The 25,525-nt window shown below is 41.8% G+C and overlaps 1 protein-coding gene across 5 annotated transcripts; it reads right to left on the bottom strand.

Annotated features, from left to right (window-relative positions):
- Window positions 1–209: 209 nt before the first annotated feature.
- LOC309487230 (urea transporter 2) lies at window positions 210–23,195 on the bottom strand. 5 transcript variants are annotated; one of them, XM_082154816.1, is made up of 8 exons: window positions 22,909–23,159; window positions 20,732–20,921; window positions 18,752–18,880; window positions 18,447–18,639; window positions 12,227–12,374; window positions 742–873; window positions 617–666; window positions 210–511 (listed from the first exon to the last, which is right to left on the bottom strand). In XM_082154816.1, exons 1-8 carry the CDS (start codon window positions 23,039–23,041, stop codon window positions 335–337), a joined length of 1,152 nt encoding a protein of 383 aa, XP_082010942.1. In that variant the 5' UTR covers window positions 23,042–23,159; the 3' UTR covers window positions 210–334. The 5 variants fall into 5 exon arrangements, with proteins under 5 accessions (XP_082010942.1, XP_082010946.1, XP_082010943.1 ...); XM_082154817.1 differs by lacking the exons at window positions 210–511; window positions 617–666; window positions 742–873 and adding exons at window positions 7,657–10,050; window positions 10,161–10,325 and having other exon boundaries at window positions 22,909–23,195; XM_082154819.1 differs by lacking the exons at window positions 210–511; window positions 617–666; window positions 742–873 and adding exons at window positions 10,366–10,580; window positions 10,689–10,761 and having other exon boundaries at window positions 22,909–23,195.
- Window positions 23,196–25,525: the final 2,330 nt, after the last annotated feature.

The raw sequence follows: 25,525 nt of genomic DNA on the forward strand, positions 1-25,525 counted from the left end.
TAAATGGTATTTTTCCATCTCTGATCTCATGCGCTTTAAGGCCTTAAAACGCTTGAACCCTGATAATTGCTGCTTTCAGCTATATTTATTATTATTATTATCATTAAAAACAGTGCTGCTTAATATTCTTGTGGAAACCGTGATACATTTTTGCAGTATTTTTGAAGAATTGTAAGAGATTTATATGAAATATATATTTTTTTAAACATTTTTTACTGTCACTTTTGATCAATTTAATCCATTCTTGCTGAATAAATGGATTTTCTAGTATTTTTTTAAATGTTGTGCAGTCACAGCTGTATATTTCTATATTATATATTAATTTATTTAAACACTATGCATCAGTTGCATTTGTATTGGCCGCAGACCATTGCTTGTGTGAGTGCAAGTTCTGTTCTGGAGAGGTTACTTTTCCGGTAGGGATTCTGTATTCTTTAAGGTTTTCCCCTGTCAGCAACAGCATGAGAGTGCCTATCAAAGTTGCAGCCCAACTGCTTGCTGGGAGACCCACCTGCACAGGGTAAAGGGAATACAAACAAACACTGGATGAATTTGAAACCCAGAGGATGAGCTCGACAGAGTGTGCATGTGTGTGTGTGAGTGTGTGTCTACTCACAACTCCTAGCAGGTTGCTCAAGGCAATGTCTGTGTAAGCTGAAAGTAAGGCTGCAGAGGGAATATATAATTTAGTTGTAGAACAATAAAACAACTCTACAAAGGATGTATCTGTGCATTACTCACCACTTGCAATAGATAAGAGATGTGTTCTCCAACTAAATATGAAAAATGCCCCCACGACCATGCAACCCAGAGCACCATTAAACCCTGAGAGGCCAGAGTACAGAAAGCTGTACTGCACTGACATATACATGCCTGCAGGGGGCAACAGAGAGAACTTCAGTCCAGTTATTGACCATTACATTATACTAAGGCCCTGTCCCAAATGGCACACATCATATGCACTTAGGGTCTTGTGGACTTATATTGGCTGCAGCGTGTGCATGATTGAGAAGTCCAGGAGACTAGGGTGTCCCATTTGTCATTTTCAGAGTTCTGACGTACATGAAATCAGATATAGTAATTTATGCATATTTGGCTGCTGTCCGGGAGAGGGCTCCGAGCTTGGAATTTGGCCCGAACCCAGAGTACTCCCCCCTTTTGACTGGGATAGAAAACCAGCCAAGAGTGAAGTGAAGGGGTGGTGGAGGGATGTGCTGTGAAACTGTCATGGGACAGAGGTGAGGGAAGGCTATTATACTGGCTTCCTCTTGTGCTGATTGGTTGATTACCTGAATGTGCTCCTTTGTAACATAAAACTTAATTTAATTTTCAGAAGTGTGTTCGCAAGCGCCCCCTTTGCGGTTGATATGCACCCTCGATACCCTTTCCGTAAGTGTGGATTTCTGCGGGACGAAAGGGTGGGGCGTGCCGAGAGGTAGGGGCGTGAAGAAAGGTCAATGTTCACCAAAACTGTTTGTCAGGGTATGGGGCAGGGTTAGGGGTTAGTTTCTGTTGAAGCAATTCAGCTTTTGGCACGCCAAAATGGGTTGAGCTTGAAGTCCAGCTCCCCCTTGCTGGACGTAGCCTAATGGGTAGAGCTAGACGGTCAAACCACATCCTAATTCTACCTATAGCCCTATCGTTAAACTTAACTGGACTGTCAAAGCAGCGTTACGTTGTGAAAGTGCAGATCTGTAGGAAAATGGTTTAGGATGCCATTTGGGACAGGACCTTACAGTCCACGCATTAGATTATTATTGACAAGAACCACCCGCTTTGACAGGTTCTTTTTTGTTTTAAGTGCCATTTTAGGCTATCTGAAATAGATTACCATAATAATAGACTGGCATGGAACAAATCATATAGACTGAATTTGCAATAGAGTGCTGCAGGGCGACATATTGGGAAAAAACGGGTCAATGGGTTTTGGGTTAAATGCCTGAAATAAGGTCAGATGTTAACAGAAGCTCAAGATATTTTCCCATTTTATTATATGACATAAAATGCATCAGTAAAACCTCCTTGAGATTTTTTTCTTAAAAAAAGAACAAGTAAAAGCTTTTGCTTGTCTTGAAAAAGGCGATTGTGTGCCTACATGGGACTACAGAGTTTTGTGAGGGTCAATAAACATCATCACAATTATTATTAAACAATTATTGACACCCTTGGTAAATGTGAGCAAAACTGACTATGAAAATTGTTTTTCCAATTTCTCCTCTTAGTCTTTTATTTAAAATATTCACAAAAATCTAACCTTTAATTAAAGTAAATAGTTGAAAGAACAAAATACTTATCATAAAACATATTTTTTCTTCTTTCTGAAATGCATTCCACAACTATTGGCACCCCTTCATTTAATACTTTGTGCAACCTCTCTTTGCAAAGATAACAGCTCTGGATCTCATATAATGCATAAAGGTTGATGAATATATGGCAAGAGACCAGAGACCATCCATAGAACCTCTTCAGATTCAGAGGTCCATGCTTGTGGACTCTTTTCTTCCGCTCATCCTACAGGTTTTTATGGGGTTTGGCTGAGGGGACTGCTATGTCCATGGCAAAACCTTCCTTCTGTGCTCAGTGAACCATGGATCTATGGATCAATGACATGTGCTTACATACAGAAAATATGCACATATTGCAGAAATAGCATAGGTATGCTTTTCTGAACATGGCACATTTCCCTAAAATCTTGTATTCACGTTTGCTTTTACAGTATGCAAATATACAGTAAACCTGTTTGTTTGACACATATGTTAATATTTGACGGCATAGAGGAGCTATTATGCATCCATTTGATAGGTTCGTTTTGATTTTTGGCGTATTTTGTAAAATAATATTTGATATCTGGTGTACAGTACACTAAGGACTTGGGTTCATGGTAGTTCTGTTCATGATCTGAAGGTGGCAGTGTAGATTCATTACAGAATATAGGTTTTAGTCTTATAGTTGCTGCCCCCACATTCCTGTCCAAGCTTTCAGACTTCACTATCCACCCACCATTCCCAAGAGCTTTCTTTTATTGTAGCATCTTTCTTTCTCTCTCTAATGCTCTCTCTCTTTATGCATTTTTTTGCAGCATGAATCTATTCGATAAACTCAAAAACATGTCTCTTGAGAGGTCTTATATACAGTAGGCCTATCTAATATTTTATATTGCATGGCCACATGCTCACACTTGATAATTTTTTTGTTTTTGTTTATTTAAACAGTCAGTGCTTTGGAAAGTGTTTGGTGTTTTAAGCCCCCAACGGCGCCTTCCAGGCAGCGAGGGGATGAGTAGGTTTAAGGTTGAGGGTAGGGTTAGCTGCCTCTAAGGAGCCATTGGGGGCTTAAAACACCATCGAGTGCTTTGGAATTTATATTTATATTACTCAGCAATGTTATTTGAAAAAAATAGATTTACTTAAATATGTCACAAGCATTTTTGGAATTATAGCCTATCATCTTTCTATCTGGATTCACTATACTGAACAAGAAAGCTCTGACCCTGATACTGTCTGAAAAAGATTAAAAAACACAAGTTCTCTGTCATTCATCAGTTAACCTTCAGAGAAAGCCATGTTCACCTTCCCCTCAATTTACCCTGTTTTATTTGTACAGCTGTCTTCATAACATGGAATTGCTCTCAGGAGCTCTTGCTCTCTCAGAAACTAAGAAATGTAAAAATCACCCTATAGATCTGTCTATAAAAATAAAAAAAACATGTTGAATTTAGACATGTTGTCCAACAGTTACAAGATTACCATTCAAACGTTTGGGGACAGTAAGATGTTTTTGTTTGGAAGAAAGAATTACAGTTTATTTTTATATTCTCTTTGGTACTATTTTCACAAGTGTACATTTTCAAAACTCTTTGTCCAAAAATCTAAACTTATCACACTTGTAACACAGCTATAGTCATTCTTTCAAAACCGGATCCCATGTATTTGTTACAGTTATACACATTTCAGTCCAAATAATACGTTTTTCAAACACAAGATTATTGTAATATGTAATGAGAACATTTTGTTTAATCACCGAAACACAACAGTATGATCTTCTTTCAATTTAATTTAATTTAATTTTTTTAACAATCAGTTCATTCAACAGCAAACAATGCAAGATACATGTTTCAAATCACCCTCTGTTGCTGAAATAATTACAGTATTACAGGCTGCAGTTGTCACATTAGAAAATACACTTACACTACCTAAATTATGTTATTGAATTCATGATGTTTGTAATAGTATCAATTGAAGTTATGAAACTGCCATGAGGTTTTGTGCTAGAACAAGAGTTTGCTGGCAATACAATAAATGTTTTCACTGTGCCATATGACTGAATCTATACTGTAGTTGACCTTTACACAGATGAAGGGTGAGTTAAAGTAATGTGGCAGTCTCTGCATGGTAATTTGTTTACAGTATCACATGGCATACACACTGTAATGTAAAAGGCTGTATTTAATGCCATCTGTCTCCCTTCTATTGATGCATCTCTGATCATTCTGATGTTATACTCACTCTCTCTCTCTCTCTCTCTCTCTCTCTCTCACACACACACACACACACACACACACACACACACACACACACACACACACACACACACACACACACACACACACACACACACACACACACACACACACACACACACACACACACACACACACACACAAGCAAGTGTGTACACACTTTGAACATATGGTGGTTATCTATAAAACACTTCATTATATTTGGTTATTCATATCGTAAATTGCAAACAAAGTTCTATAGAAACAGTCTATATAATCAATATCTATAGAAATCTATTATTCATTGAATAACCATTAAGTTGAGTTGGATTAAATAATAGACAAATGTATTAAACTGAACGAGAAGAGATGCAAATTAAAAGTTTGATAGTAAGAGCTTTATGAAAGGCAGTTACTGTAACATGCATCACAGTTTACACAAATATATTAAGCAGCACAGCTGTTTTCAACATGATAATAATAATAATAATAATTATTATTATAATTGATGGTACTGATGATATAAATGTTTCTTGAACAGCAAATCAGAATATTAGAATTATTTCTGAAGGATCATATATGACTGAAATTTTCACAGGAATAAATTACATTACAATTATTTTTTAAATTTATATGTCATAGTATTACTGTTTTTACTGTATTTTGATCAAATGAATGCAAAAAAAAGAGTCAAAAACATTATTTTTTTTAAATCTTAGAGACCCCAAACATTTGAATGGTAGTGTATATGAATAGAAAATAAAATATTTTTTGTTTCACATTTTGATATCCTTTTGTCTTGCTGCGTTGCTGTGCCTGTGATCAGTTCCTGTGGTTTAGTTCCTGTTTACCTTAGTTTCTATAGACCTTATGCGCCAGAGAAACGAGGGCGCCGCCATCTTTACAATATTGTCTTTTAACTTCCGTTTTTGCGGTCGCTCTGTATATTTCTATGGCATTGCTGTCCAGGAGTAATTCGCTTTTGAAGTGGATTTACTTAATGTAAAGTTAACGAAAGTTATCATGAGGACTGTAATGTTTAAAGCAGATGTCTTAACAAATGTCAGTTGACCGGGAATATTTTAAAACAAGCCGTTCATTAATAAACACGCAGAATCGCTGTGAAAATACAGACCGGAAGTCAAAAGGCAACGAGCGCAGCGCTGAAAAGGGGCAGGGTCACATAAGGTCTATAGCTACCCTTGTTAGTCAACATGACAACTAATCACCTTCACCTGTTCCTTGGTAGCCTGTTGTTATCCAGTGTATTTATACTCCTGTGTTTCAGTCCTTGTTTGTCGGTCATTGTCTTTTCACCTCTATGTAAAGCTGTTGCGTCTCCTGTGTTTCCTATGTCTTCATGTTTGAATTATTGCCATCGGCTTCCTGTTTGGATTAGGTTTCTGTCTATAGAATAAAGACTGCTTGCTAACAGATCCTCAACTCTCCTCGCCCGTGCGTCACTATTACAGATAATGATGAACATTCATAAAGTTAAGCACACCCTTTTATTGACCATTTGAGAAAAAAAAAAGAAAAAAAACGGAATAAAATTACTTTGAAGCATTTTTAAGTCTCAATTTGTACCCTGTTCATTGAAAATGCCAAGTAATGTATGCAGGGGCATTGAAAAGAAAATGAGCTCTACTGTGAATGCATCTTTCCGACTGCTCTTTTGGGACTCTTTATGTTTCGCTGTTTTGTAGTGAAGGACTCCTCAGTATAGGATGCCACTAAAAGAGCTCTGAGATCAAAACCTAATAGCAGCAGCAGAAGGAAGGACACACCCAGAATTCTCTCAGCACAACAATGTGACCAAGGATGGTCATACATCTGTTCACTGTTTCTTTCTCTCACATATTTGTTTCCTTTTTATAAACAAATGTTTTTATGCGTCATATGAATCCTTTTGCATGGTTGTACAGATCTCCAGATTTCAAGCTGCTGCAAATTGGTAAACATCCATAGACGACTAATTGTAAAGCAGATTGTGTTATGTAGAAAATGTAATGATTAGTGTGTCACTGAAATAGTTTGAGACTTGAAGAATAGTAGCAAAAGACACACACACACACACACACACACACACACAATCTTGAATGCAGCAGGGAATCGGTGTCAGGGTGAGAGGGTCTTCATTTCCAATGCAAATGCTGTGAATCACAAAGCATGTTTTTTCCAGTGTTTTCATTACTCATACTCTCTTGATGCAGTTATAATGCTTACAATTGAATGATATATGCTATCTATGCAATTCTATAACCTAAATTCAACATCTGTGACCCAGAATGGATTAATTATTCCTGTTTTCCATCTCACCATGGTTACGGACTCCTGTTTGTGCATAAGTGCCGGATCATCAGTTGTGAACCCATGCTAACTTTAGTGGGTTTATACTATGAGTCATGTAGAGAGGACAACATGAACAGCCTGTCTGCTAAACACCAGATCTCATTATCAGTGGACCACTGATCAGTGTGACAATTCATGCTGCGTAATAACATTAGGAGTCCCCATCCTTCGATTCAGTGAAATCTCTAGACAAACAAATACATAAACTACCTTTGGTACTATTGCACTATTCCACCATTCCACTACTACAACAAAAAATGAGTTTGGTGTAGAAGGTCTTGACAATTAACTTAATTTGTTTCAACCTGTAGATTGGACTTGATTGTGTAAGGTAGGAAGGATGTGACATTACATATGATAAATTACACCACATCATGTTGTCTAATAGCGTAAAGTTTGATCAAGTCTGCAGAATAGTGTCACACTATTCTGTAAAGCCAAAGTAACTTCTTGGGCCGTTTATACGACACTGTTTTCAACTAAAAACGTAAAATTTTGTATGTGTTTTGGCCGTTCATTTACATGACAACAGCGTTTTGGGGGCCTGAAAATGCGATACCGTTATCCTATCGGTGTAAACTACAAAAACGCATATTTGCATATTTGTGAAAACAGTGTCGCCATGCACATGTGTATTATGTGTCAGTCTATAGGCGTGTGGTGTTTCTTTACAAAGTGATATCACCAACTACTGACCTGGCAGCATAATACGCCGTTTTTAGGGAAACCGTTTCCGTATTTAGTACATCATTGTCATGTAAACGTACCCACAGTTACCAATAATAAATATATAAATGAATAGGAAATAAACCAGCTCATATGATATTTATTTTCAGCTCACAAGGTTGATGGTCAACATGTTTAACATTATTTAGGATATAAGACCAGCAAACACGCCGCATTGGCTTGATCTTGATTGTGAAGAACTCTGAAAGTTAAATCTTGTAAAGGGAGTCTTTCTCTGTAGGCTTTTGTCTTGTAAAATACAGATGTAATTTCACACCGTAGTAAGAGAGAAATTCTACACCCAGGAGAAAAGAGTGAATCATTGATCAATGAAAAAAAAGGGGATGGAATGGTAAGATGAGTGGAGGGATGAGAGTGTTATTGATTACAGGGTGAGGATGTTCAGAGAGTGTGTGGCACAGTCTTCAGATAACAGGTCTTAGGTAGTCTTACATTCAGGGCGGGATCATGGTTCCTGCAAGGCCCCTTAGCACGTCTTAGATGGACGAGACGATCTCGGGTGAGTAGATTGGTAAGGAGTATGACACAAAGCAGTGTATACTGCAACGAGACCAGTCAAGGAGTGAAAGGGGCATATAAAGGGGGTGTTGATGGAGTGCAGCGAGTCAGTACTCTGGTGATTGTGAATGAGTGGGCGGGTCCTGGTGATTGAGTGATGATTGGGGTTGTGACAGTGTGGATGACTCTGTGACAGTACCCCCTCCTCCATGGCCGGCTCCTGACGGCTGACGGACTCTGTGACGGGGTCGGCCTCGACCTTGGGGCTGGACGGTCAGGGTGATCTTCGTGGAACTGGATGAGTAGCAACGGGTCCAGGACGTCATCCCGAGACACCCATGAGTGTTCTTCTGGACCATATCCCTCCCAGTCGATCAGGTATTCAAGGCGGCCGCCCCGCCGCCGTGAGTCGAGGATGGTATGGACTCTGTACACTAGGTCCTCGTCAGCGACATCTGGAGGAGGCACTTCGGCCATGGTAGGTTCTGTAGGGGAAGGGCAGGCGAAGACGGATGTTGCGGGTGAAGAGCCAAACCCTTTGTCCCGGCTGGTATTGGGTGGCTTCAGCTCTACGGACATCCGCTTGGAGTTGGTGTCTTCGCACTGCCCGCTGGAGATGAATGTGCGCTGAGTCCCATACCCTCTCGCTCTCTTCGAACCAGTGATTGACAGCTGGAACCTCTGAGGGTTCTCCGGACCAGGGGAAGAGGAGGTTGGTAGCCGAGGATACATTGGAACGGAGTTAGCCCAGTGGTGGATTGGCGCAGGGAATTCTGGGCATACCCCGCCCAGGGGACGTAGCGGCTCCAGCTGTCTTGGTGCTGGTGGCAGTATGACCGCAGGTAGCTCCCGATCTCCTGGATCTTGCGCTCAGTCTGGCCGTTGGTTTGCGGATGGTAACCTGATGATAGATTCACTGAGACGCCGAGGAGTTTGAAGGCCTTCCAGACCCAGGAGATAAACTGGGGATCTCTATTCGATACGATGTCTTCTGGTAGACCATAAATGACGGAATACTTGTTGGAACAGGAGTTCTGCGGCTTCGAATGCGGTGGGAAGGCCCTTGATAGGGATGAGTTTACAGGCCTTGGAGAAGCGGTCGACAAATACACAGGTGTGATGGTTGGACGGAGGAAGGTCTGCCATGAAGTCAATGCCAAGGTGGGACCAGGGACGTCTGGGTATCGGCAGAGGTACCAACTTTCCCTCGGGTAGCTTCCTTGGCGTGTTGGTGATGGCACAGACTGAGCACCCTCTGACGCATCGGAAGATATCCTGGGTCATGTTGGGCCACCAGTAGCGATCCTGTAGGAGCAAGAGGGTTTGCTGGCTGCCTGGGTGTCAAGAGCCCAGAGAGGTGTGTGCTGAGTCCATTAGGGACAGACAGATGGTACATACAACAGTCCCTCAGGACCTCCCGGTGGAGCAGGTTCGGTACGGGTGGCTTGGAGGATCTGATTGTCAAGGGACTATTGGATTGGGCTGACTACCATGGCTGGAGGGTGAACTGGTTCTGGAGGACAGGTTTCAGGTTCAGGATGATACAGACAGAATTAGGCATCCACCTTGCAATTCTTGGTACCGGGTCGGTAGGTCACGGTGAAATCGAACCGTGTGAAGAATAGCACCCAACGGGCTAGTCGTGGGTTGAGCCACTTGGCCTCTCGAAGATACTCTAGGTTCCGGTGATCAGTGATGACCTCGAAGCAGTGATGAGCTCCCTCCAGCCAGTGTCTCCATTCCTCCAAGGCAAGCTTAATGGCGAGCAGCTCACTATTTCCGATGTCGCAGTTCTGCTGCGCTGGGGACAGCTTCTTGGAATAGAAGGCGCATGGATGGAGTTGAGGAGGCTCACCCTGCCAAAGACTTCCTTGAAGTGACTGATGAAGGATGCCAATGAAGTCGTGACCAGGCCGTTGGCGTGCCAGATGGATTGAGCCCAATGGAGTGCACATCTAGATAGCAGGGAAATCATGAAGTTGAAACGCGCCCATTCGGTGGAGAAAAACTGTAGTTGCATTTCAAAATATAGTGAACGTTGTAGTCACTATATCCTCCGCCTCACCATTGTATGTCGCCGGTCGGGCCATGGGACTGGCAGAGGCAGGTGGCGAAGGAGCGGGTGGTGCAGAGGGGAGAGTTTGCTGAACCGCCTGAACAGGTTCGGCAAACTGATCCGGTGGACGCTCCCCGCTGGTTCCAACAGGACTCTGCATGAAGGTCTGGTCTTCTGTCACAAACACAGGAGGAGACAGACAGGTTTAGGTGCACACAGTGTTTATTAATAGCAGAGTGGTGGTGGAACAACAGGAACCAGATGATGGTGACTTGTAGAATGATGATGGTGACTCAGCTGGCGATGACTGAAGTGGATTCTCTGTGCAGGTGACGAGTAAACACGAAGACAGGTGATCTGGATCAGGAAGACGGACAGGAGACTGGATACAGGACGAGACGATCTCGGGTGAGTAGATTGGTAAGGAGTCTGACATAAAGCAGTGTATACTGCAACAAGACCAGACAAGGAGTGAAAGGTTAACGGGGCATATAAAGGGTATGTTGATGAGGGAGTGCAGGTGCAGCGAGTCAGTACTCTGGTGAATGTGAACGAGTGGGCGGGTCCTGATGATTGAGTGATGATGGAGGCTGTGACGGTGTGGCTGACTCTGTGACCGTAATATTGTGAAGTATTATTACAATTTAAAACAACTGTTTTCTTATAAATATATTTAAAAATGTATATATATATATTTTAAATACTTATATTTTAAAAAGCAGTTTTCAGAAGCCATTACTCCAGTCCTCAGAGTCACATGATCCTTCATAAATCATTCCAATATGCTGATTTATATGCATTATTTGAAATGCAGCCCCTGACAGTCAGAGCCACTGGCCCCATCCATAATCCAGCATTGCTTTCTCTCATTCTTTCCATCTGTCTTCAAACCCTGTAGCATTCTGAAGCATTACGAATTAAATGTCAATGTTCTGCTGACACACAGACAGGGTAAGAGAAGAGGAAAAAGCAAGAAATGGGGCTTTTCCTTTCTAAAATCAACCCCCTCACTACTATGGAGAATAACAGACAGCTGCCTTACACCCTCACACATAGAGTCTCCATTAAGACCAAAGATTCTCTGATGCTGCTTTATGGAATATTACATGAGAGCTTTGAAGTTTGTGAGTGTGAATCACGCAGGGGATGAAATGAAACAGTGAGTGTGTGCTGTGCTGGGGACGAGGTATCTTACATCAGTCTCTTCTACCTACACCACACACACACACACACACACACACACACACACACACACACACACACACACACACACACACACACACACACACACACACACACACACACACACACACACACACACACAGTCTACCCCTACCTCTGTAGTCTTTGTGTCTGCGATGACTCATATGTCTCTGTAGCTGTGTACTATATAAAATATAAAAAAGATAGAGAGTGTGTGTGTGTGTGTGTGTGTGTGTATGAAAAAGAGAATGAGTGACAGGGTAAAAACACCTTCACGGCCTTGAGGTGGCAAACGCAGCAGTAAAACTGGCTAATTATCAAGCAGCGGACGCAAATGATCATCTTATGCATAGTGGGCGTTTGAGGGAATCTGTTTGGAGCCTGCTTCGACTGAGTAAAACACAGCTACACAGCTAGAATATTCAGCACAAAAACCCTAGACAGGATTTAACCACCAATGTTTGATTTGTTCCATCCATGCAAGTATCTCTATCCCAAATCATTTTTAAACACCATACAGACAGAGAATATATATTGCTCAGATGTGTCTCTTTTATAGCTCAAAAGCATTGTCAATAATGTTTAAGTATCAATTCTGAAATGGAAATAGAAAAAATGAGAAAATTGTTGGTATACAGAAACAGCTATAAAATGAGTTTGGATAGCATTTTCCCGATAATGTGGTTTTGTATATTTTGATAAAAAATTATAATATTTAGATCTTGCAGACTGGAGGTATCTTGAAAAAAACAGATCTCGATTTGGTCTCCATTCAGTCTCATTGCTGTCCAGCAGAAACGTTTGAGATATTATTTGAGACCTTCAAAATAATAATCCTGCAAAAATAGTTTTCTTATTTCTTTTTGACATACCTGCCACAGTGCTAATGACAGATCCCAGGAGGGCATGTACGGCCAGAATGGGTGAGAAGAGAAAAACAGCACCCAGGATAAGCAGAGATGGGCCTAGAGTGTCACATGCAAAGATCTGCCCCACGCCAAGCACCATCCCCTGCAGGAGCTGATGGAAAATAAAAATAAATTTTCTTTCATACTCTTTTGTATTTCCTAATCAAACAGGAAGCTGAGGACATCTATTTATCATAGTCATTATCTAAATTATCTTAAATGTGTATCCCTGCTAAAGGTTGATTTGTCAACTTTTGGAAGTATGCAAGCATAGATACAAATTTATATTTATACTGATATCTCCCATATTATAATCCTGTCACAATATTGTGAATTAGTCATTTGCTGACTCTGGCTAGATATAATATGAGCTAATTTTAAAAGCCTATTTTAATGGGCTTTTAACTCTGTTTCTTTCAAATTGAATATTCATGACAGAGAGAGATAAAAACAGATACAAAATAAATATAATTTTCCATTATTTCTTTCTGCCCTATGTAGCTGTCTCCATGGAGATGTGCTAAAAGCACCAGATACAATTAGTGCATAAATATGTTGGCTTTAAACAGCCCATAAATAGTCAGTTGCTATAGTGTGCCAGAGAGTGGATCAGCCCATCGCAACCTAATGCCATGCAACAGACCAGAGTAATGCAATAAATACGATCATCATCATGACATAAAAGATCTAAACACACACACACACACACACACACACACACACACACACACACACACACACACACACACACACACACACACACACACACACACACACACACACACACACACACACACACACACACACACACAGGAGAGATGCAAAATGGAAGGATGATGAAGGTAGATTGAGGAAGGAATCTGCATTGTGTGTGCAGAAAAAGGAGGTTAAAAAGGCAAAACAAGAAGATGACAAACACAAAAGTCAGAGAGAGCTACAGGGAATGAGAGGCAGAATATACAATAAAACTTAATCAAAAAGATGACAGGATATTTTAAAAGCATAAATGGCAAATAATTTGCTTTTGCCTTTTCACATCACTCTCTCATGCTCTCTGTCATCTAGTCTAGATGGGATGTACCCAAAAAGTGAAAGTGAGGAGCATTTATGGGTACAAGTCGGGAACCGGCCTACTTTACATATTTCAAGGGTGCTGAGTCCAAAAAAACTGGTTCCCAAGCGAAATTGTGAGTTTTTGACCTTCTAATTTGCATATCAAAATGGCCGCCAAATTGCCTATCTTGCTCAGTCGTTGGACCATTTTCCCCTATTTTTTTTTGTAAGTAGGCAATCAAGATGAGGAAATTAAGTTTCTAGATCGATAGTAAAGGGTCAGAGCAAAGATATAATGGAGGCTTACTGCCTTTTTTATGTATATATATATGCAAAATACCAACTTTTAAGGTGAAATTAAGCATTATTTGTGTAATTTTTTAAGGCTGACATACATATTCAATCAATATCACTCTTAAATTTTCCCAGTGTATATATGATATGTGATGTATTCCATATTACATAATAACTATGAAAAACACCATTGCAAGTTGTCTGAGATTTTTTTTTTTTTAATGCAAATTAAGCATTTGTCCTCTAAATTCTAAGACGGGGAAAACCCCAGGTGAATAGGGAAAAAAAACACCTTGTAACTTCCTCCGGGACATCGTGCGTAAAACAGCCAACCATCGCTGTCTGCGAGCTGCCGTATTCAAGCACCGAGAGTGCACACACTGCGCCCGCGCCTCCGAATCAGGTTCTCGAGCCCGCAGAATGCGGCAATCGGAGCCCGGAGGCCATTCTGCCCCTAGCCGTACATGTGAAAGTGTGGGAAGCTATTCCAGGTGCGTCAGAATGGGTGCTGAGCACAGTAAGAGAGGGCTATTCATTGCAGTTCGCTCGCCGTCCCCCGCGCTTTCGAACGCGAACCGAGACGAGAGTGAATGGGGAAGTAGCACACCTACTTTGTGCAGGAATAGCGAAACTTCTGTGCAAAGGGGCCATAGAACCGGTACACCCTTCTCTGAGTGAGTCAGGCTTTTACAGCGGTTACTTCCTCGTGCCCAAGAAGGACGGAGCTCTCAGAACGATTTTAGATCTGAGATATTTGAACAAATCTGTCTGCTCACAACCAGACAGATCCTCGCGCAGATTCGCCCGAGGGACTGGTTTATTTCCCCTCGATCTGAAAGACGCTTACTTTCAGATTCAGATAATACCCTGTCACAGGCCATTCTTGAGATTCGCCTTCAACGGTCAGGTATATCAGTACACTGTTCTGCCGTTCGGCCTGTCTTTAGCACCCTGTACATTCACGAAGTGCATGGACACGGCTTTCGCTCCCCTGAGAAGTCAGGGCATGCGGATTTTGAACTATTTGGACGATTGGCTGATTCTAGCACAGTCAGAGGAAGAACTTATCTCTCACAGAACAGTGCTTCTCAGCCACCTGGAAAGCCTGGGTCTCACGGTCAACTGGACCAAAAGCTCATTACTGCCCAGTCAGTCAACCTCTTTTCTGGGTTTGGAACTGGACTCTGTGGCAATGACGGCCCGGCTGTCGACACTATCCGACGCCTGGCCGCGTCTTTCCAGTTGGGCAGCGCCGCACCTCTAAAAACATTTCAGAGGATGCTGGGTTGTATGGCATCAGCTACAGCAGTGCTTCAGCTGGGTCTACTGCGTATGCACCCACTACAACGCTGGTTGAACGCTCGAGTGCCTCACCGAGCCTGGGCGTCCGGCGGCATTCGACTGCAGCGGGGAGTGACAATGGGAGCCGTCTCGCACCGAAAAGTTATCTCGACAGAAGCATCCAACTTAGGTTGGGGCGCTCTTTTCGAGGGCAAACCGGTCTTTGGTCTGTGGTCAGACTAGGAGAAATTAGTCCACATAAACTGTTTGGAGATAATAGTGATCGAGAACGCACTCAAGCGCTTCCTCCCACATATATGGGACCACCATGTGCTAGTCCGCTCAGACAACATGTCCATGGTGTCCTACGTGAACCGACAGGGTGGTGTCAGATCCAGGAATCTGGGAGCCGTGCACGTGCCAGGCCACCTGAATGTCGGTCCAGACAGACTGTCCAGAGACAACATTCCCCCGGGAGAATGGTTCCTGCACCCCCAGAGAGTCCAGCTACTGTGGCACCTGTTTGGCAGGGCGGAAGTCAACCTTTTTGGGTCAAAAGACAACGCTCACTGCCCGACGTTTTTCTCAAAGAGCGAGGACGTGCTGGCCCAAACCTGGCCCAGCCGCCCGCTGTATGCTTTCCCTCCGATCTCGCTGTTACCACAGGTAATCAAGAGGATCAGGGAAACGTGCCACTCAGTGCTCCTCATAGCCCCGTGATGGGAGAACCAAATCTGGTACCCAGAGCTAGTTAGGCTGTCGCACTCAGCCCCATGGCCGATCCCAGTGAGGAAAGATCTTCTCTATCAAGCATGCATGCCTGGATAATTAACGGATACCCGTTGATTTGCCAGAAGGGGTCGTAAACACGATCACGCAGTCTAGAGCTCCTTCCACGTGAAGGCTCTATGCGTCTAAATGGTCAGTGTTCTCCAAATGGTGCACTACTAAGAGCCTGGATCCACACACACGTGGGGTTTCATGGGTGCTCTCCTTCCTACAAGAGCTGTTGAACAAGTGCGGGTCCCCCTCCACGCTCAAAGTGTATGTGGCGGCTATTGCAGCGTTCGCGCAATAGGACGGAGTGAGCTTATCATTCGCTTCCTTAGAGGAGCCAGGATGGTGAACCCCCCGCGGTCCCCCTCAGTTCCTATTTGGGATCTTTCTCTGGTCCTAGAGGCCCTGAAAGCGTTTCCCTTTGAACCGCTAGAATCTGTGGATCTGAAATACCTTTCGCTCAAAACCGCCCAAGACAGGTCTGTCGTCAGTAAAACGCATTGGGGGATCTACATGCACTGTCTGTTAGCCCCGCATGTCTCGAATTCGGACCAAATGACTCCAAAGTCATCCTCAAACCGAGACACGGGTACGTCCCCAAAGCGATTAGCACTCCCTTTAGGGCGCAGATCATCTCCCTGTCAGCACTGCCAGCATCCGATAGTGAGGACAGTGATAACCTCTTATGCCCCGTCAGGGCGCTAAGAGTTTACATCACACACTCCGCCGCCTTTAGGCAATCTGAGCAGCTCCAGCTCTTTGTTTCGTTTGGTGGGTGCACCAGGGGTCTCGCCACCTCGAAACAGAGCCTGTCCAGATGGATAGTGGACGCTATTGCAGCAGCTTATGCGTCCAAACACCTGCAGTGCCCTTTGGGCATCAGAGCCCATTCCACTAGAGGCATAGCCTCATCGTGGGCTTGGTCCAGCGGGATTTCTATTCACAACATTTGTATGGTGGCAGGCTGGGCCTCCCCCTCTACATTCGTGAGATTTTATAACCTGGAAGTTCCCGCCTTGCAAGCTAAACTGATATCAGTTTAAGTGATATGTATGTTCTGCCCAGTCGTTCATGTGCAGACTACTTTCGTGTACTACTAGCTTTTCTGGTGAGCTGCACTAAGAAATGAGATTCTCTATATACAGACCGGTGGAGCCACTCTGTATTTTCCCCATCACGCGCTTGTGCACTGGTGCTGGCCTGTGTTGCTGGCCGCCTATTCTCCACTCAGCTGCGCTAGGGGTTATACTCTCTATACATAGACCAGGTGAAGCCGCTCTATATTCTCCCTATGATGTGCTTATGTACTGTGCCGGCCCGCGCTGCTGGCCACATTCTCCATGCTTATACATAGACCGGCAGAGCCGCTCTGTATTCCTATGAAGTGCTTATGACATGTGCTGGCCCGCGTTGCTGGCCGCCTGTTCCCGCATGTTGTGTTCCCCGGGCTCCACTGGGACTCATGCAGTGGATGCTCGGCGCGCACAGCATTGACAAGGGGTTCCCGTAGCGTAAGCAACTTAGGCAATACGAGAGAACCTCTCGTAAGAGAACGTACTCGGTTACCTAACGTGGCCTCAGTTCTCTCTAGAAGAGGGAATGAGTATTGCGTAACCTGCCGTGTCACGCCATGAGCTTCTTCGTTTCAGTCTATGAAAACCAGAATTTCAGCCTTTCAGCCTCTCAAAGCGCCCTCATTGGGCATGACGTCACGCAGGGCTCACTAGTAGGCTGCTGCAGTTGCCATTCAGAGACATGGAAGCGTCTGAGAGCAGCCGAGCCTATAAACGTTAGTGAGTACCGGTACTCCATTACAAATATGTACAATTCTGCGAAATTCCATGTTAAAACTAGATTCCGCCTCCGCAATTCCGTCCGCGATTCCGTGATCGCAGAAATCATATGGCCCTAAATTTTGACCCATTATGGTTGAAAAAGTATCATTTTGGATAAATAGGGTAAGAAGTTCAATCAATAACTAAGGAATATTGACATTGTTTGTCAAAAAAAAAAAAAAAAGAAAGGAAATTTACCAAAGCGTGTGAAACTGTTATGATCCTCTTTGCTGTTACATTCACCTCAGGCAAAGGGTCCTCAGAGATGGGACTGACCATGCTATGTCCTGATCTAAATATTCAACTTGGGAAGTTTCATGGTGGTCTCTTTTTGAATATCTTTCCCTATTCACCTTGGTTTTTCCCGTCTTAGAATTTAGAGGACAAATGCTTAATTTGCATAAAAAAATTAAATATCAGACAACTTGCAATGGTGTTTTTCTTAGTTATTATGTAATATGGAATACATCACATATCATATATACACTGGGAACATTTAAGAGTGATATTGATTGAATATGTATGTCGACCTTAAAAAATGACACAAATAATGCTTAATTTCACCTTAAAAGTTGGTATTTTGCATATATATACATAAAAAAGGCAGTGAGCCTCCATTATATCTTTGCTCTGACCCTTGACTATCGATCTAGAAACTTAATTTCCTCATCTTGATTGCCTACTTACAAAAAAAAATAAGGGAAATGGTCCAACGACTGAGCAAGATAGGCAATTTGGCGGCCATTTTGATATGCAAATTAGAAGGTCAAAAACTCAAAATTTCACTTGGGAACCAGTTTTTTTGGACTCAGCACCCTTGAAATATGTAAGGTAGGCCGGTTCCCGACTTGTACCCATAAATGCTCCTCAGTTCTTATAGAAGGCCATTTTTCTGAAATCCTCAATTCCTAATTTTTTGCTTCCATTCTGTTTCATTCTCTCACCTGTGGAACATGTAGTTGGGTGTGGTTGGTGCTCTCTGGTGCCCCTGGTGGCTGGGCAGGATAGTTTGGAAAATAGGGGTTAGAAGTGCCAGTACAGGCCAAATACAGCACGATGACTGAGTTAAAGGGGAAGACGCTAACTGGTAAATCCCAGCGTTCCAGAACCGGAGCCAAACTGCTGGAAAGAAAAGTTCTAAGACAGGAGAGAAAAAGGTTTTTTTGGGTTTGGGAGGGTCAGCAATTATTTGTATATGTGACAGAAAAAGACATAACAATCTATTTGGTATCAATTAACTTGCTCTTACGTTGTAGCTCCACCGAGACACACAGGCAGCAGAAGCCACCAGTACCAATCTCCAGCAGAGCTGAACACTCCCATCAGCAGAGCCACCAGCATTCCATTAAAACCATGAAGGCCACTGGAAACCTCCTCCCTGCAGACACAGACACACACAGACACACACACACACACACACACACACACACACGCACACACACACACACACACACACACACACACACACACACACACACACACACACACACACACACACACACACACACACACACACACACACACACACACACACACACACACACACACACACACACACACACACACACACACACACACACACACACACACACACACACACAGGGTAGGATCACATGTGTGATTGGACAATAGCTTGTGCTTTTCTTTTAGCCACGCCAGTCAAGTGCTTAGATAAAATGGGCTTTTTAACACACTAGGAGCATTATTGGATGCAGCATGTGTGTTTTCTGTGTGCATGACAAAGTCCGATTCCCGCACAAATGCCTCTTGTGAGCCGGTTCTAGTGAATCAGTAACATAGGGGAGATCACAACCTAACACATTTTGGTTTTGGCTCAATTATTGAAAAAATAATTAAGTTAGATACATTTTTTTTTTTACACAAGCAACATACACATCTCTGCTAAAAATGAACACTAGGTCCTTCCATTTTCGTACAGTTGTACTGAAAATGACAGAAGTGCATATGTTACAACTAACCCCATATCCGGGGTTAATTGTAACAGACAGAGGGGTTAGTTGTAACACTTGTGTGTAACACATAATTCAGTACTATTTTATCTGTATAGTTTGATATTGTTTGTGCATCTGTATAGATAGATATCCATACATACATCCCTCATCCAATCATCCTTATTGTGGATCAATATCATGGATAGAGATATAGGAAAGGGCTGCATAGTTTTGCAATAAATAAATAAATAAATAAAATCATCAAATATTGTAATTGCAATTGAATTATATTTGTGTGCGGCAGCTGCATGCAAAATTATTAATAATAAAAACGAGCTTACATGTAAAATCACATTTTAAAGGGTTTATTGTATGAAAAACATGCTATAGGCTATTACAAGTGATCAATGCATAGTAAACAAATGTGAAAAAAAAAATTCCAACATTGTTTGTAAAAGTCCAACAAAGTTAAATGTGGCAAAAAAAAAAAAAAAAAAAAAAAAATATGTTGGTGCTGTTTTAGCCAACAACAATACAGTGATTAAGGTAATATAAAGTTAGATTTGGTGACGTAGCCTACACACCCAACCCAAGCCTACACACCCAAGATCCAGTATCTTCACGAAATCTAATCAAAACTTTACACAAATCAGCGGGAGACCATCTTCTGGCAGCGAGAGAAAAGAAGCGGAAACACAACCTGCTTGACCCTGACTATTATGTAAAAGGTCCGTGTTACATTTAACCCCGCGTTAGGTTGTGCCCCGCGCTCCCCTACAGCACATCTCTTATGTCTGATTCTTTTTAGTTAATCAGTAACAAACATCGCGACCAGTGTCCGATTCCCGCACGAATGACTCTTATGAGCCGTTTCTTTATATAGTGAATCAACAACATCAAAAATCAAAAAGTGTGTGTGTGAACACAAACTTCAAGAATTATTCTTTTTTGGTAGGCCTACCTGTTTGTTAAAAATCAGTTGGCAACAGAATGTTCTCAAAACATCACTCATCTAGACTGCAGCTGTAAAAGCATTTTTTTTCCCTCTGAGATTTGTTTTTATAGATGTGCATCTGTTTATTCTTGTAACTGCTTGTGCTTTTGTGCATTCTGTTGTGCATAATATGCATACTATATGGTTTTTATTTGTTTAGTTTTTTGCTATAGGCACGTCCTTTGTGTTTTATTCATACTTGGCTGCCCGAGTATGCATTTATTTGTGCATGTTTTGATCTATGTGTATGATTTTGTGCATGTGTGGGTGTGTAATTCCTCACCAGTCCTGTCCCAGGATTATAGCTGTGAGGGTGGAGGCCAAAAGGCCGAGCATCCCCAGCAGAGCCTGCCAGGGGCTCTCCAGCAGCAATGCTGCCAGAATCAGAGCTCCACTCAGGGGGTTGTTTAGCAGAATCACCCGCGAGATCCCACGTAAACACCACTCAGAGAGCTGCAGCGGGAAGGATTTATCTGGGAGAGAATGTAGGGAAAGAGTGAAAGAGATGGAGAGAGATACATAGAGCGTTAAAGGGATAGTTCGTCAAAAAAAAAAAAATCTGTCATCATATATTTCAAACCTATATAGCTTTCTTTTTTCTGTGGAATACAAAAGATGTTTAGCAGTATATCTGTCAATGTCATTGTCAATATGTAGCAGATATTGCAGGTCTCGTCACAAAGAATGTGGATGTGCCACAAAAAAGCACCACAAAAGCATCAAAGCCTCATAAATGTAGACAATTCATGCAATATATTCCACACCTTCTGATGCTATGATAGCTTTATGTGAAAATTTTGTCTGAAATTTTGCCTTGAAAATCTTACATAACAGCCATGGTCACCATTCACTTTCATACTTTCATTGGTTAGATACATTTTTATTCCACAGAAAAGAGAAAGTCATACAGGTTTCAAAAGACATTGTCATGATCCTGGTTCTTTGTCTTTTGTTTTGTATTGATTTTATGTTGAAGTGCATTCTCTGTTCTCATTGTTTCCATGTTCTCTTCCTGTTTAGTTCAGTCTCTCCTTCTTGTCGTATTAGTTGTTATAGTTACCTTTATTAGTTACACTTGTCTTTACAGTAACTATCATTGATTTCTCTGTGTATTTAAGCTTGTGCTTTTTAGTTGGTCTTGGCTAGTCGTTGTTTTGTGGTGGATCGTTCCTAGATGTTCCTGTCTAGTCATGTGGAGTCTTGTCATTAAAAGCATGCGTGCAAGTGGGTTCTCTCTCTGCCTCGTCTCTCAGCAAACATACCAGACATGAGGTTGTGTAAATTTCCTTTTTTGAGTGAGCTATTGCTACCTATGCATGAAATTCAGATATATCCATGCATTCGCACAACCCTCTGATCAGTGTTTTGGGGGAAACGCATTACAAGTAACTTGAGTTACGTAATCAGATTACTTTTTCAAGTAACTAGTAAAGTAATGCATTACTTGTAAAATTTACAACAAAATATCTCAGATATCTCAAAATATCTAATACTTTTTCAAACTTTGATTTCCCATTTATTGACTGACAGCTCTCTTGTCCCCATGTTGAGAAAAATCATAAGTGCAGAGGCGTTGTGTGTAAACATGATGGTTATTGTACTAAATGTGTCGTGCATTTACTCATCTCACTTGCACACAAAAAAAGATTCAATATTCTTCAAAATGAATAAAAACAGTCAAATGCAAAATCAGACTATGCAAACCTCCAATAACTAAATATGTTAAATAAAACATACATTTTTATGCATTTAATCTCACTTTATTGACCAATGTACTTGCTGCTGAAGCAAAAATGACTTTATAAGTTTTGTTTTAATTGGTGAAGTAAGGGTTAAACTTTTTTTCTCCTATTCTTCTGCAATCCTGAAAGGTGTGTTTGAGCTGTGTCCTCTACTGTACACTTGTGAATTTGAACTTCCTTCAGTATGAGGCTTATTATTAAAATTTTGGTGTGAAAGGGTCTTTACATTTGCCCAAAAATAGCACTTTTTTGTTATAAAATGCCCAGACCAGGTGAGAAAAAGTAACGCAAAAATAATGTAATGCATTCCTTTTCTGTAACACAATTAGTTACTTTTTAAGGGAGTAACACAATATTGTAATGCATTACTTTTAACTTTCCACACTGCCTCTGATTCATGAAATCAATACCTTTCTTGAGGGAGAAGAGGGTATAATACATGTTTTCCTGAAAGATTAATAGTCCTTTTAAATAATACATATATAAACTTTAACAACATTTATCAAAAACAATTATGTGTGCAATGTGCATATGCAAATTTGATAGTTCAGCACAGTTTTCTTAGTTTAAGTAATTGTATCATGCTTTTTATTTTCAGAAAAAAACTATATTTTCTATAGGTTGTGAACTTATAAACTCCTTTACTTTTACATTCAAAAGTACTGGTACATTATATTATGAGCTGAATGTTGTGTACTGTAGGATGGTGGCCTCTTACCCTGTATGTGAGTGTGTAATTGTTTCATTTCTCCAGTGCAGTACAGAAGGGCACCGATGACACGCTGTTTAAGGCCTCCGGGCTGCTGTGGTGTGTTTTTTTCCAAAATCCACATGTTGCCAGTCGAAATCATGCATCTACTAGGGAATTTCAGACTGAACTCTCTGATAATCGCACTTCCACTTCCTTACTTCCACTGTCCTCGCCCCCTTTTCTCACCCTCTCCCCAGTCTTTTTCTTCTAGACATTGTGATTTCTGTTCTCTCTCTACTTCCCCTGTTCTCTCTTGACATGTGAAGGTTAATATTATATATTTTTTAACTCACGTACTGTAACACATTTGCCCTGGCTGGGCAGAGCCGGGCAAAGTTAATCTGTAGCATCTTCTGTCTTCCTCAATCATTCACATTTCTGTTACCCTTTCTGTTACATTTTGTTACCCAAATTACCATGTGAAAGAACATATCGGTGTACTGCTTCTTTTTTTTTTTTTGTCATCTATCACTTCAAATCAAATCAAATCAAATCAAATCAAATCAATTTTCTCCTTTTTTATTTTGATCTGTTAAGCCCTTAAGCTATTTTATAGGCATCATTTCAAAATAGATAATGCAAAACTAATGATGTAATTCACAACATAGCTCCTCTTTAAAAATGAATAGACATTAAAAAGTAAAAGAACAGAATTAGAACTGCACCTGTGTATAGTTGCATTATGTAATCAGCAGGCAATGCTGCAAGAGGGTTCAGTGTTTGGGCATGTCTGTTGCATAATAAAAGAGTGTTGCCTGAACAAAAAGAGATTTACTTTCAACGTAAAAGGGGTCGGAGAGAAAGCAATTTGTAGTCTAACTGAGTCGGTCCACAAATGTTGTAAACCTGTTTCTGTTTGGAGCTCCAGAGGGAGGTGGGGTTTGACAGACAGACAGACAGACAGATATTAATTTGATTAATTTGTTACATTTATATAGCGCTTTTTCTGAGACCTCAAAGTGCTTTACATAAAAGTGGGGAATCTCCTCAACCACCACCAATGTGCAGCATCCACTTGGATGATGCGACGGCAGCCATATTGCGCCAGAACGCTCACCACACACCAGCTTACTGGTGGAGAGGAGACAGTGATGAAGCCAATCGCTATATGGGGATGATTAGGAGGCCATGATGGACAGAGGCCAAGGGGCAAATTTGGCCAGGATGCCGGGGTTAAAGCCCTACTCTTTTTCGAAGGACATCCTGGGATTTTTAATGACCACAGAGAGTCAGGACCTCGGTTTAACGTCTCATCCGAAGGACGGTGCTCTTTTTTTGGCAGTATAGTGTCCCCGTCACTACACTGGGGTGTTAGGACCCACACAGACCACAGGGTGAGCACCCCCTGCTGGCCTCACTAACACCTCAGATGAATGACTTAGTTGAATAGGTTGAATTATTGACTGGGGCGATGTTGAATCATAGAGTGCCAGCAGAAATCAGACAGAAATACAAAGACACCCACATAAGCACAGAGAGGGAAAGCAAATGTAATTGTCCTGCCCTTCCCTTCTGATAATGTTTACGGGATATTTGTGAATTTGATAAAAATGTGCTCCACTGTGGCCTTGACAATCACAATCTATTTGTGCAGCCAAAGAAAACCAACTACTCACAGTCAGGCCTGCATGAAAATAAAGTAGGTGTGTAATTTTTAGGCATGTGAATGATATGTTTTCCCCAAACTGCTTTCATTTCTGCATATGTAATATCAAAGAAGCAAATATATGCTGGTGTGCGCAGAGTTGTTATCCAGTCTCTCTCCCTCCCTTTCTTTACACCTTTTTTTTAAAACTCTTTTTTTCAGTCATCAATTTTTCATATGTGTGTGGGTTGAGGCAACCCAGAAGCACACACACCCTACTATTGATTGATAGTCACCCTGACTCATAGTCTCAGAGGTCTCACTGATGAAGAGATGGATGGAGTGAAATGGGGAGAAGAGAAATCAGAGTGTGCAATATCGAGTAGAAAATGCTAGAGAAAACAAGGCGATAAATGTGAATGTGATATATGGATATATGCATTTTTCACATGCTAATGATGGCTTGGGTGTGTGAAGCCGTTTTGAATGACACAGAGGACATTGTGATCTTGCGATTTGGGTGCCATTGTCCTTGCATGGACAAAACTGGTCGATGCTTGCTCATTTACAACGTCTCACACACACACACACACACACACACACACGCACACACACGCACACACGCACGCACGCACACACACACACACACACACACACACACACACACACACACACACACACACAGTCACACACACACACACACACACACACACACACACACACACACACACACACACACACACACACACACACACACACACACACACACACACACACACACACACACACACACACACACAGGCTCTAATTAAGGATGCACAGACTGTCTGGCTAGTTGTAGATTGTTAGCCCCGCATGTGGACTCAATTATCTGGCTGTGTAGTGCAGTGGCCTCGTGATCTGTGCACCAATTCACCCCACCCACAGAGCTCTGATCTGGGTAAAGCTGCCATGTTGAAGCTGGATGTGTTATTTTCTTAAAGGGACAGTTCACCCAAA

This window comes from Leuciscus leuciscus, assembly GCF_965113295.1.
Source record: "Leuciscus leuciscus genome assembly, chromosome: 2".
In the NCBI taxonomy this organism is placed as follows: Eukaryota; Metazoa; Chordata; class Actinopteri; order Cypriniformes; family Leuciscidae; genus Leuciscus; species Leuciscus leuciscus.

Coding starts and splice junctions, on each gene's coding strand:
- LOC309487230 (XM_082154816.1), bottom strand. CDS start 23,041: ATGATTTCGACTGGCAACATGTGGATTTTGGAAAAAAACACACCACAG. Junction 18,640..18,751: donor TGTCTCGGTGGAGCTACAAC/GTAAGAGCAAGT, acceptor CTCCTGTCTTAG/AACTTTTCTTTCCAGCAGTT. Junction 512..616: donor TGAGCAACCTGCTAGGAGTT/GTGAGTAGACAC, acceptor TACCCTGTGCAG/GTGGGTCTCCCAGCAAGCAG.